This window comes from Tenrec ecaudatus, chromosome 14, assembly GCF_050624435.1.
Source record: "Tenrec ecaudatus isolate mTenEca1 chromosome 14, mTenEca1.hap1, whole genome shotgun sequence".
In the NCBI taxonomy this organism is placed as follows: Eukaryota; Metazoa; Chordata; class Mammalia; order Afrosoricida; family Tenrecidae; genus Tenrec; species Tenrec ecaudatus.
Window position 1 is genome coordinate 103451236 of NC_134543.1, and position 18649 is coordinate 103469884.

Below are 18649 nucleotides of genomic sequence, written 5' to 3' on the forward strand. Positions count from 1 at the left end.
CTACCAGGGTCACTGCTGCCCAGATGGACTTCTGCCTGCTGACTTGCCCTACTCTAAGCTTTTCTCTCCAGAGACGCCAAGTGATCTTTTCAAAACTGTGTTGTTGTTTGTGGCCACTGAGCCAATTCTAACTCATGGTGACACCGTCTATGTATACAGAGCTGTTCCATAGGATTTTTAAGTCTGCGACCTTTCCAAACAGATCACCAGGCCAACGAGTCTCTGGGGGGGTTTGTACTGCCAACCTTTTGACTGCTAGCCAGGCACGTAAGCATGTGTACCATATGATTGTTAAGATCATTGGACTGCCCGGTTTAACATCCTTTAAAAACCCAAACTCACCACCTTATGTTGGCTCATAGCAACCCCTGCGAGCGACTGACATTGTGACTCTTCACTGCAGTAGAAATCCCCATCTTCCTCCTGAGGAGTGAGTGGCTGGTGGTTTCAAACTGCTGGCCTTGCAGTTAGCGGCCTAACACATCACCACGACACCACCAGGGTTCGTTAACATCCATCCTTAATGTGGCTCCTCGCTGCCCTCTGGAAGGAATCTCAACCACTCCATCCGGGCTGCCCCTGTGCACTTTCCAGTTTCAGCCTCATCGCTCCATCCTCCTCAGTGTACACCCACACCCACATGCTAGATCCTAGTCCAACTCGAATCACTTTGTAGTTCTTTGAAGGTGCCGTGCCATCTTGCCCTCCCACCTTTACACACGCCATCTCTTCTTTCTGAAGGGCCCTTCTCTCCTCTTCACACCCTCCCCTTCTTCTGAGTAGCTCCTTCAGGCCTCAGAAGGAACGTCCCCTGGGAGGCCTGAGCTGAGCACATGCCACACTGCACGGAGGGCTCACTCTGTGCGTGGGACATAGTAGCGCTTACCAAATGAATGACTGGCAAGTCCGAACTTCCTGTTGGAGTCTGTATCGGTATTCCCAGAAACTCTGGGCTGAGTCAGTGCAGGTGGAGGTAAGCAGGAGGGCCTGTCTAGTTCCTGTCGTGACAAAGAGTCTCACAGGAATATGCTCGGGCCTCGTGGACCCCACCCTAGCCTTCTCCTCCCCCTGAGCCGGAGTCAGCCGGGATCTCCTCGGGTACATCTCCTGCATAGTCACAGCCTGTGGGCAGTGACCCTCACCCTCCAACTCTACACCCACTGCTGCACCTGCTTAACACGACCCGGTAGACCCCACGACGTCTCCTTTCCCTTGGAAATAGCTTTCCTCTAGATACCCATGAAGTAAAATCTTCCACTTTAGGCCGATGGCTTACATATCTGGTTAAAATAAAAGCAGTCCTGTAAGAGACAGGCTTGATTCCTTCAAACATGGGTTTGTTTTCAGCTCCTTTGCAGAGATGGGCTTGTGCTTGCTTGTTTTGTTTAGCGTTGTTTGTCTGTCAAAGGTTGGGAAGAAGGAGAGTGCACCCCAAAGGGAGGGCAGATGCTGGAAGAGGGCCAATGGGTTCTAGGGGACAGGCTAAGGCAGGTGTCCTTATCTGAGCACCTTGGTTGACAATGAAAAGTGGTTAAGCAGCCAAGACCCAATTTCAAGCACTTCATACACTAAAAGATTATGTCCTCAGCACAGATGACTTCTAATCCGTGTTGTTCACGAAGTGACAGGGGACTTGGTCATCTGAATGACACAGCTCCTTTCCTGGAATGTGCGTGGCAGGGATGACTCAGTTATCTCTATAGATGTTGAGAACATTGTCTCCCTAATACCTCTGGAGCCACCTGCTGACTGTGAGAGAATGGTTTGGGTTGTCATTTGTTCCCTCCTAGAGGAATATCAACTCTCAGTGGCTGAGAGGTTTCTGGGTTTCTGGGCCTGTCTCTCTCCCTGTCCTCGCCCTGGGCTGGGCTAAGTCCGCCTCCTTAGCTCTCGCCTTGGGAGTCATCAAGATTGGGCTCTGTCATCAAAATCATGGGAGATGCTAGTCCAGCGTGGAGGACTAAACCAGAGAGGGGTTCATGTTAGAAAAGAACAAGTTGGGGTGAGGGTAACCTAGGACCTGAGATCATCAGAATCTTCTTACTAGTGACCCCAGGGAATGCAGTATCCGCCCAGCCTAAGAGGATCGTGGAGGTCAGACACAACTTGACTGGAGTTGAGGGTAGGGCAGGGCTGAGTGAAACACATGAACCACAAGGACATTCCTGAAGGGGACCGGGTACTTCTCAAAGGCAACCTTGGGGGGTTGTCAGTGGAGTAGGCAGGGATGGGAAGGGAGAGGGTGACAGAGCCAAACCAAGCCCATTTCTTGGACTTCCTGCTCCCCTTCTGGAGGACAGGTCTTGCTGCAGGTGGATGTTCTCATCCCCAAGAGAGGGTGACGCATGTGGGCTGACCCTGGGCCCTGGCCCACAGCCTCCTCAAATCACCCCACGTCCTTCTGTGCACTGGTGGGCTGGGTACATCCTGAGAGGTCCCACGAGAAGTCCCTGACCCTTTGGTTGGCCCCTTGGCAGACACAACTTGGAACTTGCTGGAACGTCTCCTGCCAGACTGGACCTGGCAGGTCTGGCCGGGTGTGAATCCCAACCGATTCCTTTGCTTTGGCTGATGCTCCAGGGCTCCTTCAACCCTGCACACTCATTCCTGAGTTGCAGGCAGTGAAAGATTAACCAGTCAGTAAGGTCAGCACAGGCTTACTTCTGCTTTTTTCCTTTCTTTCTTTAAACCAATCTGTAAATAAAACATGCGGAACTGTTCATTGCACACCAGAAAGAAAGCACCGGGAAGCCCATGCTTGCCTTGCTTATTAGGTAATCTGCCCCGATGGCAGCAACAGCCTCCTAAGCAGCTTTCTCAGCCTCTCTCCACCTCTGCAGGTGCACAATTTGCACCTGTACCCTCAGGATATCAAGAGAACCCTTTCATCCCATCACTGAGAAGGCATCCCTCTGGTCCTTCCTCAGCCTGGCACCTGTCTCTCACTGCTGCCCAGCCTCCTACTAGCGCATCTCCTCTCTACCCAACTCACCAGACCTGGGACCAACCATGACTTCGTTCCTTAGACAACCCCTGGCTCCTTCACCACCAGCGGGACCTCAGAGTGTCAGCCCTCAGGCTGGTGGGAAGAGCTGATGGTGTTTGGGCCCCAGGCTGACCCACAGCAGGTGTGAGGACACAGGAGGCATGGAAGCTCTCTCCCTCAGGGGACCCCCTCCCCAAGAGTAGGCTCACCTTCTTACCTCTCAGACTCCAGTCCTCCATAAAGCTGCCTTGGTCACACCCCAGCTTCCTCCCCACGGACTCTGCTGTGACCAGATTAGTATGACATCGTCTGTGCTTTATTCCGTCTTGGGACACAGAGGTCTCCTCCTGAGTAGTGGGCACTAGGATTGTGGCTTTCTTAGGCTCTCCCCAGTGTGGCTGAATCAAGCTTGGAGTCTCTGGGAGACCCTGTGTGTCGTACCACAGAGCTGCTCCGTAGGGTTTTCTTGGTCGTCATCTTTACAGAGGAGCCTTGGCGGTGCCATGATCACGTGGCCAGCTTTAGCGGAAGGGTCAGTGGTTTGCATGCACCAATGGCTCCTCAGGAGCAAGATGGGACAGTTCACTTCCCTAAAGGTGGACATCCTTGGAAGCCCTGTGGGGTGGTTCCGCTCTGTCCTGTAGGATCTGGAGGAGTCCGAATTAACTGCCTCAACGGCAACAGAATTTCAGTCTCTATAGCAGCCCATCTCCAGCCCTTTTCTCCACGGCAACCCTGGGTGTGCTCAAACCACCGACCTTTAGGTGAACAGTTGAGCACATACCTTCTGGGCCACGTGGAGGCTTTTTAATTCCGTGGTGAGGGCAGTGGAAATATAGAGGAGCTTTGGGGGATGCTGGTGGGTGTTGGCTCATGCCTATGCAGCCACAGAGTGAGGACAGCCACACAGCTTCCGGACATGGATTCCAAAGAGAGCAAGAACCACAGGACTGCTTCCTGCTTAGGGGTCAAGAAAGTGGGTGCAGCATGGGGAGGAGTTTTGTGTTTTTGTTTTTAACTTTCTCCTAATAACTCCTCATACGTCCCTGCGAATATCCTGTGTCCTTTCAGAAAAATATATCATGGGGAACCAGCAAAACAAGTCATTGTAATCTGAGCTGACCTCTCTGACTTGAATTTAACAAGACCACCAGATCCCCTTGGAAACCACTGTTTTGTTTGTTTATTTACTATGTGTTTATCTTTTGAGTGTATACCATGTTATTATCTATTTACCAATATATTTGTTTATGTGTTACTATGTATCTTTTTCCAACCACGCAAGTATGTGGGTTTGTATACTTTGTGTGTGTGTGTGTGTGTGTGTCTTTTTCTTCCTTCACCTCTCTCAGTATTCATCCCCACTCTCCCTGTAAGCTAGCCTCCCTATAATTATCAAAGTCTACCTCTTTTGGTGTGAAAACCATCTGTCTTGGTTTTTCCTTAATAGTGCTGGTCTCATCTAGTAGTTATCTTTATGGGGTTAACTGATTTTGCTGAGCATGTCTTTCAAATCCACCCATCTCCTGAGGTGTTTCACAGTCTCATCGTGATCTTTGAGGAGGCATAATACTCCATCGGATGAAAGCACCAAAGCTCATTTATCCATTCCTCCACAGACAGGGAATTTGCTCGTTTCCATTCTTTTGCTATTGCGGATAGTGCTGCTGTAAACAGGGGTGGGCACACAGCTCTTTGTGTTTTTTCTTATTCCGTTGGGGTGTACTGAGTAGGCAGCATACGGGCATATGGTATGTATTTCGCGTTTCTTTAAGGAAGCACCATCCTGGCTTTCTGTAGAGGTTGTACAAGTTTGCAATTCTACCAGCAATGTTCCAATCTTTCCACATCATCTCCAGCACGTATCATTTTCTGGTTTGTTTTGGGTTTTTTTTAAATGTTGCTATTGGAGCCAGTGTGAAGTGGTATCTCATTGTTGTTTTAATTTTCATTTCTCTTATATGTAGTGGGCTCGGGAATTTCTTCATATGATCATTAGCCGCCTGTGTTGTCTTTGATGAATTGTCTATTTATGTCTTCTGCCCATTTGTATTGGATCACTTATGTTTACTTACAGAGTTGTAGTTTCTCTATAAATTTTAGAGACTAACTCTTCATTCAATATATCATTGCTACAGATGTTTCCCAATCTGTGTGTTCTCCTTTTACTCTTTTGATGAAGTCTTTTCATGTGCGTAATGTATTTTTTAAGATCCCACTCCTGCATTGTGTTTTCTGTAGTACAGGCATTTTGAATTATGTTTTGTAGTATGTTTATACCTTGTATTAGACACCTGAAGTTTGCCCCGATTTTTTCCTTTTTTTTAATCATTTTATTGGGGGCTCATACAATTCTTATCACAATCCATACATACATCCATTGTGTCAAGAACGTATTTGTTGCCATCATCATTCTCAAAACATTTGCCTTCTACTTGAGCCCTTAATATCTGCTGCTCATTTTCCCACTCCCTCCCCACTCCCCCCTACCTCATGAACCCTTCATCATTCATAAATAATTATTATTTTGTCATATATTACACTGTCCGACGTCTCCCCCCGCCTTCTTCTCTGCTGTTCATCCCCCACGGAGAGGCTATACATAGATTCTTGTAATCAGTTCCCCCTTTCTACCCCACACTCCCTCCACCTTCCAGGCATCGCCACTCTCCTACCACTGGTCCTGAAGGAGTCATCTGTCCTGGATTCCCTGTGTTTCCAGTTGCTGCTCTGTACCTATGTACATCCTCTGGCCTAGCCAGATTTGTAAGGTAGAATTGGGATCATGATAGTTGGGGGTGGGGGTGGGAGGAAGCATTTTAGAACTAGAGGAAAGTTATATGTTTCATGGTTGTTACCCTGCACCCTGCCTGGCTCATCTCCTCCCACAACCTTTCAGAAAGGGGTGTCCCATTGGCTACCAATGGGCTTTGAGTTTCCACTCTGTATTCATCCACATTTTCAATGATATGCTTTTTTGTTCCTTGATGCTTGATAACTGATCCCTTCGACAGCTTGTGGTCACACAGGCTGGTGTGTTTCTTCCATGTGGGCTTTGTTGTTTCTGAACTAGATGGCCACTTGTTTATCTTTGAGCCTTTAAGACCCCAGACACTATATCTTTTGATAGCCGGGCACCATCAGCTTTCTTCACCACATTTGCTATGCACACGTTTGTCTTCATTGATCGTATCAGGGAGGTGGGCACCCATTGATATGATTTTTAGTTCTTTGATGTCTGATAACTGGTCCCTTCTGCACCTTGTGTTCAGACAGGCTGGTGTGCTTCTTCCATGTGGGTTTTGATGCTTCTCAGCTGGATGGCCGCTTGTTTATCTTCAAGCCTTTAAAACTCCAGATGCTATATCTTTTGATAGCTGGACCCCGATTTTTTCTTTGATGATCTTTCTAGTTTTAGAGTCTATATTTGGGTCTTTAGTCCATCTAGAGTTCATGTTTGTATATGGTATGAGGTATGGGTCCTGTTTCATTTGTTGGCAAATGGAGATCTAATTTTGCCAGCACCATTTGTGAGAATGTGTTTTAGCTCATTCTAAAAAAATATATGTGTCTGTAGATGCTTAGTTTTATTTCTGGGTTCTCTATTCTAAGCCATTGGTCTACATATCAATTGTTGTACCAATACTAAGCTTTTTTTTTAATTAACAGCTGTATTGACATATACTCCACACGTACAATTCAATGGTTTAGAGACAGTAAAAGGAGCTTATACTCATGTGTAAGCCAAGTGCTTCAGCACTTTTTAATGCAGTTTTTGTGGTAAAATCAGGTGCCTTGGCTGATATGTGGGTTGGCTTATACTTGAGTGTACGGTAACCCTTCCTTTCCCCACAAACTCTCCCTCCATAAACCTAAGAAATGATTAATCCAGTTCCAGGCTCTAAGATTTACCTGTGCTGGATTTCATATAAAGAAAAACAGAACAACAACAATAAATTAGAATCCCAACAACAATAAAATAGAAAAGACCTCAAGCAAAAAGAGACCAAAAAATAAGAAACATCAGAACAATTTTTAAACGGATCCAAAGGGCGAACAAATGATAAGTTACCATATATACTCGAGTATAAGCCGAGGCACCTAATTTTGCCACAAAGACTGCATTACAAATGTGCTGAAAAACTCGGCTTATACACAAGTATATAGGTATTAAATTTTAACCTAATCATACCTGCATCAATCCACTTCCCGATGCGCTCTGTCTGATAGCAGGGCGATTCGCGCTGCTGGCCATTGGTCAGATAGGATTCTCCCGAGGGTTAATCCACATGGGGACCCTGAAAACGAATCTTGCGCTTCCATTTTCATCTGTAGCCTTCTACAAACAGGGTGCTCCGAATTTAAGGTTCTAATATAGTTCCCTCCTCAGGTCTTGGATTTAATTTTTTACAGTCTTTGGCTCACACAGGCTAGTGTGTCTCTTCCATGTGGACTTAGCTGACACCTCACTAAGACGGCTGCTTGTTGTAAAGATAAAGCCTTTAAAACCGTAATAGCTTAGTGGTTATAGATTGGGCTGATAACTGCAAAGTCTGCAGTTTAAAACCAGCAGCTGCTCCTTGGGGAAAAGATGTCGTTTCCTACTCCCTTAAGGAGTGACAGCCTTGGAAGCCCACAGGGGAAGTTCTACCCTGATTTAAAGGATACGAAGGGGGAAGGAGTCAGATTGACTCCATAGCAGTGAGTTTGTTTGTTTTTTGGATTTTAAAACCCCAGACACCGTTCTTTCTGATATTCATAATCTAATTGCACCAACTGTTCTTAGAGCAGGGCTACAATTAAGTGTAAACTCAAAATTCATTCACATATCTATGTGTTTTGACTATTATGCTGTTTTGACGACTGTGACTAGGTAACATGTTTTGTAATCAGGGAGACAAAGGTCTCCTTTTTTTTTTAAGTAGTGTTTTGCAGATACTGGGTTTCTTTCCTTTCTATATAAATTAGCAATTAGGTTTTTTCCCATTTTGTTGAAAATAGTCCTGGGATTTGGATCGGAATTGCAATATATGTATAGATTGCTTTAGATAATAGTGACGTTTTTACACATAGAGCCTTCCTATTCTTGAACATGAATCATTCTTCCATACGTGTTGGTCTCTTTTGGTTTCTGTAGAGAGTTTCATAGTTTTTCTGGTACAAATCTTTTGTTTCTCTGGTCAGGTTGATTCCTGAGTATATCATCTTTTGGGTGGTTATTATAAATGATGTTGCTTATAAATTTTCTGTTCAGAGTTCTCTTCTTTAACGTACAGGAACCCTACTGATTGTTCTGTGTTAACCATGGGGCCTGCCATGTTGTCAAATATTTCCATTAGTTCCAGCAATTTCCTTATTGAGCTTTGGTGTTTTTAATATATAGAACCATATCATCTGCAAACAGGGGGAGTTTTACTTCTTTGCCAATCTGGATGCTTTGGGTTCCCCTGTGATGTCCAGTAGCTCTGAGTAAGACATCCAGGGCCACAGCAAGTGACAGTAATAGAAAGGGCATCCCTGTCTGGTGTCCCCACAGGGGGACAATCCTTTCAGTTTCTCTCCATTGAAACGAGTGAAATGCTGGCCATTAGTTTGGCATCTTTGGCTTTTATGATTTTGAGTAATTTCCTTTATATTGCTATTTTATTGAGTGTTTGTAAAACACGAGTATTGGATTTTGCCAGGTGCCGTTTCTGCATCCATTGATAAAATCATCAGCTGGTTATTTGTTTGTTTGTATGGTAGATTACATTATTTTCTCTAATACGGGAATATGCTTGCATACCTGGCAAAATTCTCATTCAATCCTGTTGTGTTATTTTAAAAACATTTTTTTTAATTCTACTGGCTAGGATTTTTTGAAAATATTTGCATCTATGTCCACAAGGGATCTTGTTCTATAGTTTTCTATGATGGTGATGTCTTTGCCTGGTTTGGGGATCAGGGCTATGAATTTGGTTGTGTGTTATATGCTTCTATATTCTGGGATAGTTTGTATAAAATCAGCATCAACTGTTCTGCAGTGTTTGGTTCTCCTGACCTCTTGAAAGGCCACTCCACCCCAAACACAGGTGAGGACCACACTGCTCCTACCCAGGGGCTTTCATTGATTCCTGGTCCCCTGAGAATGCAGCAGGGGAAGTTGGGGTTACAAGAAAACACCATGAACAGCTGTGGTAAGTCCATGAGGCTGCACAGGGGAGCCAGGTGCTATGAGCTTCTGGTAGGGAACCCAGAAATCAACTTGGGACCACTTTCCTGAGAGGGGCACTGTGATAGTCTGTCTGCTGGCTCCGTGAGGCCTATGGGTATCTCCTTCCCCTTCACTTTAATAGCCTCCAAACCGGCAGTCCTCAACCTGTGGGTCATGACCCCTTTGGGGCAACCCTTTCACAGGGGTTGCCCGATTCATAACAGTAGAAAAATTGTAATTATGAAATAGCAATGAAAATAATGTTATAGTTGGGGGTTACCACAACATGAGAAGCTGTATTAAAGGGTCACGACATTAGGAAGGTTGAAAACCACTGCTCTAAACCCACATAGAAGCAAGGGACTCATAGTGAGGGAGAAACTGGTGCCCCTGGCCATAGATGCGGAGGATGGGTGGGTGGCAAGGAAGCCAGATGGGCAGTGCTCTCTGACACAGAATGGGTGGTAGAGGACCATGGTTATAGCTAGAGTGGGTGTAGGGTATGTGGGAAACAGGTTATTCTCCAGATTGTCCCCCAAATTATATGCCAAGCCTAAGGTGCTGCTTGCTAACACATGGTCAAGGACTATACATTTGGAGGTCAATGCTTAAAGGTTATCTCCCCGAGGGTTATTAGCCATCGAGAACAATCAGACCCTATAGTCTGTCCCATCCTAAGTAGGACCCACTCCATTCTGATGAGGATAATGGATTGTTCCCCTGAAGGAGAGCCCAAAGATAAGGTCAAGCCAACTTAAGGAGGACCAATGTTAAGCTGCCATCTCGACTCCTGTGTCTGCCCATCTTGTCACCTGCATGCCCCTAGTTCCTCCTCTTCCTATTGTGTGTACACCCTAGCTCACCCTCCTCTTGTTTTATGCATGCCTACTGTATAACCCCGTCCTGTTACAATGCAATTAGAGAGGCTTACACACTCCTAACTGTATGTAAGCCTTGATTGGAAATATATTTGCTCTCTGCACGGACCTGGCTGCTGAGATCATGGCCATCCCAGAGTGAGCATTCACATGCTTTATCTTGTCTGATATCTCATTAATTTTGCCCCTCAATTATACAACCACCCCTTGGACCCGTTCGATTGTGGGGGCTAGTACCCCACAAGGGTGCAAGCCTGGAAAGAGGTACATAAACCCTAAATCAATGAAGAAAAAATTGCAACCTCGGTGTTGAAAACACACACACACACACACACACACACACACACACACCTGTCTGACCATGGCTCAGCTATGGTCCCTCTCCATCCCAGTCCCACAGGCAGAAGGAAGGTAAGGAAAGAAGCTACTCACACACATCTGCCTGGCGGACATTTTTCATCCGGATGATCCTCACTGTCAGCAGGTGGCACGGAAACAAGCCCTCCTGTGGGTTGAGAGAACAGCAGACTTACTCTTTCGGTATCACCCCAGAACCAATGCCCTTGGAAAGACCTCCCCACCATCTTCCCAAACAACCACCTGCAGGAGAGCAACCCTCATGCTGGTCTGTGCTTCTCGAGCATCTGTCTGTCTGGAGCCTGGAAGGTCTTGGAGGATCCTGGGGGGCTGAGGCCCTGACTGTAGCATGCTGACCCAGAGAAAGCGCCAATCGGGAACCAGGCGAGTTCCAGGCCCGCATGCACAATAAGCACTCTGCAGTCCAGAGCGACTTCCATTTCCCTTCTGTGTTTACTGAATGATGCTTACTGTCAGTCCCTTCCACCGACCCACCCCCACACAGGGAAATTTCCCTCACCACCCAAGCCGATGACCTGCTTGGCAGGCAGGCAAAGTGTGCCTCAGAGAGAGGACAAACATTGGTCAAGCCAGGAGATCTAGTCACTGGAGTCCCCCTTTACCCACTGCTGAGTGGCTTCGTCCAGCCCAGGACATTCAATAGCTCCCTTGTTGCCCGCCAGAGAATATTTTTGGGTGCCGGCAATGTGCCAGACCCGATGCTAGATTCTGAGAGCTGGGGTGAGTGTGTGAGGGAAGAGAGACAGAGAGGGTGCAGGCAATGATTCCAAGTGACCTTGACAGAGGCCAGCAGCTCAAGATGCCCATAGGCTCCCACTGCCCTGCCATGGGCCTCTCTGCTCAAGAGGCCTCACAGAACCAATCCATGGTCATTATAGAGTTCTGGAGGATTCTCTTGGTCCCCAGGAACCCGAGGCAGACGGGGTGAGGGTCCTTTCCCACACATCACTGTAGCCTGCGCTCCCCTGCAACCGTTTCCTGTCTGAATGGCAGGGCCTGAAGCCTATTCCATGAGGGTTGGGCTCAGGTTTTACTGAGCCTTTGTTCTTGCCCATTTCTCCTGGGGTCACAGCATGACCCTCAGACTCCGCCCCCCTCACCAAACATCTATACTTATAATGGGCTTTTAAACTAGAATTCTTTTCACACCACCTCCCATGTCGCTAGCATGTTGCTACACATGCTATCACACAACATTATACCCTGTAAGAGGATGGATTTCTTTGCTATCTACAATAATACTGAGGCTCTTGGGGAAAAACATGGAAGTGGGTGGGGGGGGGGATCAGGGGGAGTAGCTCATAATCCTACCAATCTGAGAAAACACTAATTGTGATGTAGTTTCTACAGATTTTCTGGGGGTCTACTTCTAAGCAGCCGCAACAGAATGTTGCCAGGAAGGTTAAAGGGGTCCTGCTCTGAGACATGTAAGTAAATCTTAGGGTCTCTTCTTGCCCTTTGAAATCAAGGCAGAAGCCTCAACTGAAGTCTGACTTTGTGTCGGTCTTAGAATTCTCGTGTAAGATTAACTCTGAGAAAAATCAAGTATTTGCTGGCCTATCTCAGCATTTTGTTTTGCTATTTGTAATGTGGGCCCAAAATAGCATACTTTTTCTGCCTCTCAACTCGATTCTAGACCTCTAGTGGTGGCCGTGGCCAGACCTGCTTCTGCACATTATGGACTATTCATTTCTGACCCCTTCCCTCATCCCGGACCCAGCAGGTGTTGTGGTCTTGACTCATTCTTGTTCTCAGAGTGGGGAACGCCTGGGGGCCTCTGCCTGAGCAGGGTGTCGGCACCACAGAGGTGCTTCCTGGAGTTTTAGGGCTTATAGTGTCACTATGAGTTGGCTTCAAATCCGTGGTACTGGATTCGAATACGGGGAGGAGGGTATTTAGGGTTTCCATGGTGGAATTCTCGCCCTTCATCAGAAAACCTGGGTTCTTTCCACACAAGGGACCTGTGTGTCTCCACCCCCCTGGTCTGCCAGGTTGCTATTATGGTAAACGGGTTCCAGGGGAGCTTCCACACTAAGATGGACTAAACAGAAAGGCCTGTTGATTGACTTCCCAAAATCAGTCGGTGAAAATTCTATGGCGCACAATGATTCGACCAGCCGAGGATCATGAGGGTAACACAGGACTGGGCCACGGGCTATGGGGGGCGGGTTGGGGGGGTGTCCTTCTGTTGTGCTCTGCACAAGACCACCAGGAGTCAGGGGCCAACTGGATGGAAGCTAGCAACCAAGGTTCTGAACCAGGGCCCATGGACCTCTTAGAGGAGGACGGTCCTGCTCTTGGCCCCCAGCCCAGTTCACTTAGTTCTGCTATGGAAGGTCTTCAGACACAACTCTTGCTAGGACCACTGAAGACCTTCCTGCTCTCTCCCTGCCACCTACTTCTGAGGGCTTCCAGGGATGCTGGCCGCTTCTTCCCACTCAAAAAGAAGAGCCTTGGACATTTGCCACGTGCAAGGCACGACGGCCACGGGCTCTATAGAGTGTCTTGCTCAATCCTTACCAAGCACGAAGCCGTTACTATGAGCCTTTCGTTGCTCTGGAGGATCTGGTGGGGCATCTGAGGAAGAGTCCTGTGACAGGAACAGTCCTGTCATTCAACTAGAATCAGAAGATGCCTCACTCAAACCCATTCTGTTTTATAATCTTAAACCCATGGCTGGGCCCATGCTGGGGACCTCACCTGACTTCAGCAGAATCCCTGGCCACCGTGATGACGGGCATGGTAGGCCCTCACCCTTGCTTGGATTTCTTTTCCTAGAACACGTTTTCCTGACAGATTCCTCCTCTTTACACCCCGAATTTCCCCCGGAACACAGAAGCGGCTCCCACACTCCAGCAGTGCTACTTACTCAGCGGCTACATTTTTACTGACACGCTCCATGATCACTTTATGATTATCATTTTTCAAACAGTCACACCCCTAGAGCTTCACAGTATGCCAGACTGGCAGGGCCCTTGGAACCCTGCTTCCTGGTAACCACATGAAGGGGCCTCCTTCCTGGTTGACCTTGAGCCTCGGAGCATGCCCTACAGCTCAGCCAGTACTGGCACAGCTCCAATCCCCAAATAATCCATAGAGTGCTCCTATATTTTGCCACAAGGAAGGTGGGGCCTGTAGGGGCCCAAGGAGTGGGGGAGGGGCGGAAAGACGGCAAGAACTCGGGACTTAAGAATGGGGCTCAGGTTCATGCCAGGAACCAGGCCCAGGAAAAATGGCCTCTTCTTGGACTCAAATGAATGTACAGGGTTTGCTCCTAGTACCATTAGCTCCACTGGCGTGGTGGTAGAGATGATGGCCCCAGAGGTACCGTCAATCGAGTAGAAAAAGATCAGAGAGCAAAGCACAGGATCTTGGACCTCACCAGTGGTTTGGGAACCTTGGACCTCACCAAGGAGGTTCTGGAACTAGACTGCTTAGGATAGCTTGTGTTGTACAGTGGGGCGGAACATGAGGGAGCTGGGCATAGCCATCCCTAAGAGAGGATGCCCTGGCTCGGGCTGGGTACCAGAGTAAAAGTCAAACAATTGAACAGTATATATGGCCAGCTGGACTGTGACTGGGGCCAGGACCAGGCAAGAATCCTTCAGCTAGGGGGTGTCAACCAATCCAGGGACAAAGGAGCAATAAGTGATCTAAAATCGAAGACAAGGAGGGTATAGGATGCCTGGTGGGGCTTGATCAAGGGCAGTGTAGCTGAGATGAATTACTGAAACCTGAGATGAATTACTGAATGAAGGCTGAACATAGTGGGACAAAAGGAAAGTAAAAGGAAATAGAGGAAAGAAGTAGGAGGCAAAGGACATTTATAAAGGTCTAAATACAGGCAGGTATATATGTAAATATGTTTTTACATAATGATAGGCAAATAGATCTACATACATATATTTATGTATTAAGTATTACGGTAGCAGATGGGCATTGGGCCTTGATTCAAGTACTCCCTTAATGCAAGAACACTTTGTTCTAATAATCAGACATTCTGTGATGCTCACCTTCCCTGACATGATTGCTGAAGACAAAATGAGTGCAAAAGCAAATGTGGTAAAGAAAGCTGATGGTGCCTGGCTATCAAAAGATATAGCGTCTGGGGTCTTAAAGGCTTGAAGGTAAACAAGCAGCCATCCAGCTCAGAAGCAACAAAGTCCACATTGAAGAAGCACACCAGCCTCTGTGATCAGACGGAAAAAAAATCATTTCATTGTGAATGAGGGAGAGCATGAAGTGGAGACCAAAGTCCATCTGTAGACAATTGGACATCCTCTTACAGAAGGGTCACAGGAAGAGACGAGCCAGTCAGGGTGCAGTGTAGCACCAATGAAACATGCAACTTTCCTCTAGTTCCTAAATGCTTCCTCCCCCCACCCCATTATCACGACCTCAATTCTACCTTACAAATATGGCTAGACCAGAGCATGTATACTGCTACAGATAAGAGCTCCCAACATGGGGAATCCAGGACAGATAAATCTCTCAGGACCAATAATGAAAATAGAGATACCAGAAGGGGAAGGGGGAGGTGAAGATGCGGGGAGAAAGGGGAACCAATCACAATGTTCTACATATAACTGCTTCCTAGGGGGATGGACAACAGAAAAGTGGGTGAAGGGAGACAATGATCAGTGTAAGACTTGGGGAGATTTTTAAAAAATAAATTATCAAGGGTTCATGAGGGAGGGAGGGTGGGGAAGGGGAGAAAATGAAGAGCTGATACCAAGCGCTCAAGTAGAAAGAAAATATTTGGAAAATAATGATGGCAACATATGTACAAATGTGCTTGACGCAATGGATGTATTCATGGATTGTGATAAGAGCTGTACAAGGCCCCAATAAAATGATTTTTTTTCAAAAAGAATCCTTCAGCGACTATGCTGTGGGTACATTAGGAAGGTTCCGGGGAGCACTCCAGGTCCGGACTCAGGGCCGGAGCTGAGTGCCAAGCAGCACAGAAGTCGATTTCATTGTTTCCATGACTAGGACAGCTGTCCTGGGGAGAGCAAGCTGGGTGACAGGTTTGGGGAGACCTGTTGCTCAGAGTGCAGACATGCCCGGCCCCGGCGCGCCTCCCCGGTCTCTGGAACTCTTCCTGGTCCATCTTTCCAGGAGAACCTCCTGAGACTCCCTGTGTCCCCACGAGGGATGCCCTGCAGTTTCTAGCTTCCCTTCCAAGTCAGGACTCCACGCTCCCCTCAAGACCACTCAGGAAAGGGGCCCTTACCAGCTCATGTGGGAGATGCGCGGCCCCCAACTTTGTGTGCAGGACCTCTGTGGAATATGGCTGGGAAACCACAGGTAGCCCCCTCCAGTTCTGAGGCCACCCCGACTCTACTCGGGATGCATCGAGCAGCAAGTTGCCATCAGGTCAATTCAGGGCGACCCACACGCGGCACCAAAGAGCAGTGCTCTATGCAGCATCCTTATGCCTGATTTGCAGCGGAGACGCCGAGTTTGGAGAGAATGCATCTCACGGTTGACACAACGCAGAGGGAGACCCAGGAAGGGCTCAGGTGCAGGCCGAGAGACCCCCGAAGCCACGTGGAGGCCTAGTCCACATGACCGAACAAAGCTGCCTGTGGGCTGGCCTTGCTCAGGGCAAAGGCAGACAGAACACCCCCGACCCGACCCTGGCTCCCCAGTCAGGGCTCTCTCTACCTCCAGGGCCGAGTGTCAACACGTGGTATGTCAATGAATACCTGTTTGCTGACTAGCCGTCAACCAGTGGAGGTGAGGGCTAAGGATGTAGGACCTATAAAGAATTCCCTTGTCCTTCTACTTTATTTTCCCGAATTGCAGGACTCTACTGATGAATGTATGTCGTCTATGAAAAGTCTTCCTATGCGCCCCTCTCTTTCTGATTTAAAGAGTGTGCTCCCGAAGGGCACAGTTGAGGTTCAAAACTTGATAGGCCTCCGGCTGGCACATTATGCATGTTAAGATCATAAAATTGCTCAATCAAAAGTGGTTGAATTGGAAAGGCAAATACAAAACAAAACAAGAAGTGGAGGTGGGGAGGGGTGTCTGACAACCTCGTTTCAGGAGAACTGGGTGTGATGCCCAGTCTCAGACCAGAGCAAACCATCCCACAGGGGCTGGGCCTCCTGGAGAGGCCAAGACGGCTCCGAGAGGGCGGTGGGAATTCTCCCTGTGCAGGGCTTCTCAGCAAGCCTGGCTGGTAGGGCCTCTTCATCTCCAGAGAGCTGGGTGTAGCCACGAGATCCTTGCAACACCTGTGTGAGGCCGAGTGTGTGGCCAGGCGGGAAGGCTCAGCCTGGAGTCACGTGGACCCTCTAGGAGCCAAGGATTAGGTATAGCTAGAGTATGGAGGGGCTCTGGATCCCCCAGCCTGGGTGCCGGCTATCAGTCCTTGACGCCCCCTGCCAGGGGAGCTGTGTGCCTTCTCTGTGAAATCTCCCTCCTATCCCAGATTCCTGAGACTGGAGAGGCAAGAGCAGCTTCTACCAGCAGCACTCCAACCCCCCTGAGCTCTGTAGGGAGACTCGGCACCCCAGAAGGCAGGGTACCGGGGGCACCGGGCACGTGAGGCTCGTCAGAGAAGACAGAGGTGTGTCCTGGACACTCTGCTGTTAGGGCACCCCCCAGCTCACTTAGTGATTTAGTGTGGGCTGAAGGAGGGGCGCCGGAGAAGGAAAGAAGCTGCTTCCCTTGAGGAGCTAGCTAACTACCCTCCCTGTGAGCCCCCATGCCATGGCACATAGGGGAACTGTGGCCACCCCTTCCTGCCGAATGGGGAAAGTGAGGCAGGGGTGGTCTAGACTGGCCACCTGGCCTTCAAAGCCAGGGCTCTTCCCAGGGGGCTCTAAGGAATCAGATAGACCCAGGGGGCATGACCACAAATGCAAGGGCAGCTGCTCAGTTGCTGCTGCTAACAGGCTGGCCATACCCTGATTCTCCCCACACAGCCGGAGGCTTTCGATAGCCAAAGGGTACATCCCCGCATGCCAGTAAGCTGTACCCAATGTGGATTGCCCATGCCATATCTGCCCTGGTGCTGGCCTGGCTCCAGGGTGCCCCAAGCTATTGGGCAGCACCTGGTCAGGCCTGCAGGGTCCATCAGTTAGGCCAATCACTGGTCCCACTTCCCTTCTCAGGTGCTAGGCCGGGATGACCTGAGCCGAGATGCTTGATGCCTTTGCACTCCCGAGGTGTGCCTCTGGCTGTGGCTCCCAGCGCCAGCCCCTCACCTCCTGGCCAGCCCTCTCTGGCCCTCAGCTTCTGGACCCAGCCACCCCACACTGCTTTCTCACCTCTGAGACACAGGTGGCCAAGGGTCCGCCATTTTTGGCTCGATGTGGGTCTGGCGGGTCATGGGAGACCCAAGCGGGCATCTGCCTCTGGAGCATCTTGGCGCCTCTGCAGCCGGGTGGCAAGATTAGGGATTTATACTCTGACTCAGAACCCCGCCCTCCTGGCTGCCTCCTGGCAGTGACTGGGATTGCCCAAGGAGAGTGGTTAAGATAGGGTGCCCGTGCCCTCTTGGCCTCTCAGGATCAAGGGGACCTCAAGCATTTGGGTCTTGGTCTCTGAAAAAGGGAGGGGTCCCCAGGGGCTCTGGCCTTGGTCATGATGGTCTAAACCCTTAGCGCATCAGGACCAGGCCCTGGTCCTCAGAAGGACAGCAGGTAGAAAAGAGAGGATGCAGGACCCTGGTGGCCTGAGGAATCTCCCCAGGTGATTTGGGAAGACCCTGGATCTTCAGCTCATAGAGGCCAGGACTCCTAATTGCCCCTCCGAGGGCCTGGTGCCCTCCTGCCTAACTCCACCCCAGGCTCAGCGCCCCAGGGGCTACATGGGAGGCCAGGAGCAGGGCAGAGGCCCCCAGAGCTAAAGGGGAAGGAAAGAAAATAACTGTTTGAATCCTTAATGAGGAGAGGATCAAGAACAATCCTCCCCCCACCCCCCGCCCTCTGTTCTGGGAACCAGGGAATCAGCCAAGAGGGTGTGCCCAGCCCCTGCCTGGTCCCTGGGCAACTTGGAGGATGTGCTGCCCCTCCCAGCTGATCCCTATCGCTGGCCTGTGGCTGGCTCTAGCAGGGGCCTGACGGGGTGGCCCCACGCCCACCCAGCTGCCTGTCGGGATACGCTGGGAGTTTCCTGCCTGAGCAATTGCCCAGGGCTTCACAACCGGCTTTTCTGGCCCACAGATAGAAATGATTTTATGAAATTTAGGGTGAGCTC

General features: G+C 49.0%; 1 protein-coding gene across 1 annotated transcript in view; it reads right to left on the reverse strand.

Moving 5' to 3' along the window:
• PLA2G4E (phospholipase A2 group IVE) overlaps positions 1–17814 on the reverse strand; it is a 47937-nt gene extending 30123 nt beyond the window's left edge. The window contains exons 1-2 of the mRNA XM_075532293.1: positions 17719–17814; positions 10490–10562 (exon numbers count right to left, since the gene is read on the reverse strand). Coding sequence (XP_075388408.1) covers positions 10490–10562; positions 17719–17814 — 169 coding nt within the window. The remainder of the gene's footprint in view (positions 1–10489; positions 10563–17718) is intronic.
• Between the last annotated feature and the right edge of the window lie 835 nt (positions 17815–18649).